Below are 3,445 nucleotides of genomic sequence, written 5' to 3' on the forward strand. Positions count from 1 at the left end.
GCACTCCAGTCTGGGCAACAGAGTGAGACTCCAACTCAAAAAAAAAAAAAAAAAATTCAGATGAGTTTATTGCTGTTCACAGCCAAAATAATTTTTTCTAGGGGCTAGAATCTTCCTCATTCTCCTTAATCTAAACATAATAATCTTCTTCTTCATGTCTCCCTGCAGCCATATGTGTCATTGACTCAGCAGATGGCACCACCTAGTCCAAGCAACAGTACCCCTAACAGCAGCAGTGGGAGCAATGGAAATGACCAGCTGAGCAAAACCAACTTGTACATCCGGGGATTGCAGCCAGGCACTACTGACCAGGACCTTGTCAAACTGTGTCAGCCGTAAGTTAGGGTACATGTGTGTTGGGTTTCAGGGACAGTACAGACTTGGTGATACTGGCTTCTTGTCAGGTATTCTTGTTTTTTAGGCTTTGATGTCTAAAAAAAAAAAAAATTTAGGTTAGCCTGGGCAACTTGGTAAGACCTCGTCTCTATAATAAAGAAAAAAATTTGCCGGGGTCGGTGGCTCAGCCTGTAATCCCGCGCCTTTGGGAGGCTGAGGTGAGTGGATTGCCTGAGCCCCCGGGTTCGAGACCCGCCTGGGGCAGGCGAGACCTCATCTCTACAGTAAAAAAAATTGGCCAGATGTGGTGGTGCGCACCTGTATTTCCAGCTACTTGGAAGGCTGAAGTAGAACCCAGCAGGTCGAGGCTGTGATGGCCACGAGTGTGCCACTGCACTCCAGCCTGGGCATGACAGAGTGAGACTCCAACTCAATAAAAATAAAAAAAAATAAATTTATTGTTGGGCTCGGTGGCTCAGCCTGTAATCCCGTGCCTTTGGGAGGCTGAAGTGAGTGGATTACCTGAGCCCGCGGGTTCGAGACCCACCTGGGCAGCGAGACCTCCTCTCTACAGTAAATCAAAAAATCAGCCGGGCGTGGTAGCGCGCGCCTGTAGTTCTAGCTACTTGGAAGGCTGAGGTGGAAGATCGCCGGAGCCCAGCAGGTCGAGGCTGCAGTGGCCGGGAGTGGCCGCTGCACTCCAGTCTGGGCGACAGAGTGAGACTCCAACTCAAAAAAAAAAAAGAAAAAGAAATGGAACAAAAACCAGGTGCAGAGGCTCATGCCTGTAATCCCAGCACTCTGAGAGGACAAAGTGAGAGGATTACTTGAGTCCAAGAGTTTGAGACCAGCCTAGACAACATAGTGAGACCTCATCTCTACCAAAAAATAAAAAAAATTTAGCCGGGCTCGGTGGCTCAGCCTGTGATCCCGTGCCTTTGGGAGGCTGAGGTGAGTGGATTGCCTGAGCCCGTGGGTTCGAGACCCACCTAGGCAACTTGGCGAGACCTCATCTCTACAATAAATAAAAAATCAGCCGGGCGTCGTAGCGTGCGCTTGTAGTTCCAGCTACTTGGAAGGCTGAGGCAGAAGGATCGCCGGAGCCCGGCAAGTCGAGGCTGCGGTGGCTGGGAGCCGCCACTGCACTCCAGTCTGGGTGACAGAGTGAGACTCCAACTCAAAAAAAAAAAAAAAATTAACCCATTGTGGTGGCATGCACCTGTAGTCCCAGCTACTCAGGAAGTTGAGACAGAAAGATTACTTGAGTCCAGGGGGTAGAGACTGCAGTGAGCCATGATCATGCCACTGTACTGCAGCCTGGGCAACAGGGTGAGACCCCGACTAAGATAGATAGCAAGAAAGAACATTATCAAGTCTTCAGAAGTCCTCCTCCCAGTTTGTTTGTTTTTTTTAATTATGAAGATGAGGTCTCACCAAGTTGCCCAGGCTGGTCTCGAACCCCCAGGCTCAGGCAATCCTCTCGCCTCGGCTTCCCAAAGTGAGCCAACCGAGTATAGTGACTCAGCCTGTAATCCCAGCACTTTGGGAGGCTGAGGCAAGAGGATTGCCTGAGCCCCGGGGGTTCGAGACCAGCCTGGCCAACTTGGTGAAACCTGACATGTCTCTACAATAAATCGCAAAAACTAGCCGGACATGGTGGTGTGTGTCTGTCACGTGGAAGGCTGAGGCAGAAGGATCGCCGAAGTACAGCAGGTCAAGGATGCAGTGGTCGTAAGCATGCCACTGCACTCCAGCCTGGGTAACAAGAATGAGACTCCAACTCAAAAAAAAAAAAAGGCAGGCGTGAGCCACTGCTCCCGGCACCCTCCCAGTTATTATCCCCTCTCCCCCCAAAATAGCTACTGTTTGGCTTCTAAATGATAAATTGGTATAGCCTGTTTGAGTTTCACATGAATATAATCACAAAGTGCATACCCTTGTATGTCTGGCTCCTTTTGTTATATGTTTGTGATATTCACTCATATTGTTGCATGTGACAAAACTTTGTCTATTCTTACTACTTTATAGATTTTCATTTTAGATCCAGGGGCAATGGTGCATGCCTATAGTCCCAGCTTCTTGGAAAGCTGAGGCAAGAGGGTTCCTTGAGCCCAAGAGTTTGAGGCTGCGGTGAGCCATGATTGCACCTGTGAATAGCTACCTCATTCCAGCCTAGGCAACATAGCAAGACCCCATCTCTAAAAAGAAAGAAAAAAAAAAGAAATTTCTGTCGTAGGACTATACCACAATTAGTTACCCGTTCTACTTTTGCTGGACATTTGGGTTGTTTTCAGTTTGTGAGTATTATGAATATAAAATAGCCCTGCTGCAAACTTAAGTGTATTTGTGGTACACGTATGTACACATTCACGTTGGGTATATATACCTATAAAACCCAGAAGTAAAATTGCTGAGTCATAGGATATGCATCTGCTCAGTTTTTGTAGATACTATTAAATAATTTTTTGAAGTGGCTAAACTAATCCAAACTCCCACAACAGTAAATGTATGTTCCAGCTGCTCCAAATCCTGGAGAGAGAGAACATTTTGCCCTAAATGTAGTTCATGAGGCATCAGATATACTCTATACATTTCTTACTCATCAGACACGGTAGCTCATGCCTGTAATCCCAACACTTTGGGAGACCAAGGTGAGAGGATTGCCTGAGCTCAGGGATTTGAGACCAGCATGAGCAATATGGCAAGACCTCGTTTCTACAATAAATCAAAAAAATTAACTGGGTGTGGTAGTGCATGTCTGTGGTTCCAGCTACTTGGAAGGCTGAGGTGGAAGGATAACCTGAGCCCAGCAGGTGGAGACTGCAGTGACTGTGAGCGTGCGACTGCACTCCAGCCTGGGCGACAGAGTGAGACTCTGACTCAAAGAAAAATTCCTTACTCTTCTGAGGCAGTGATTTGGTTCTTACAAACCATATGGACTTTTGTTTGCATCAAGCCACACAAACTCAATCTTATTTTTTTTTGAGTTGGAGTCTCACTCAGTCGCCTAGACTGGAGTGCAGTAACACACTCCCGGCAACCACAGCCTTGGCCTGCTGGGCTCCGGCAATCCTTCCACCCCAGCCTTCCAAGTAGCCGGAATTACAGG

General features: G+C 47.6%; 1 protein-coding gene across 2 annotated transcripts in view; it reads left to right on the top strand.

Moving 5' to 3' along the window:
* Positions 1-3,445, top strand: part of RBMS2 (RNA binding motif single stranded interacting protein 2) — a 65,203-nt gene that overhangs the window by 37,498 nt on the left and 24,260 nt on the right. For both annotated transcript variants that reach the window (XM_008072558.1, XM_008072559.1), the window contains exon 2: positions 169-335. In XM_008072558.1, coding sequence (XP_008070749.1) covers positions 169-335 — 167 coding nt within the window. The remainder of the gene's footprint in view (positions 1-168; positions 336-3,445) is intronic.

This window comes from Carlito syrichta, unplaced genomic scaffold (genome assembly GCF_000164805.1).
Source record: "Carlito syrichta isolate Samal-C Ts95f unplaced genomic scaffold, Tarsius_syrichta-2.0.1 Scaffold315337, whole genome shotgun sequence".
NCBI lineage: Eukaryota > Metazoa > Chordata > Mammalia > Primates > Tarsiidae > Carlito > Carlito syrichta.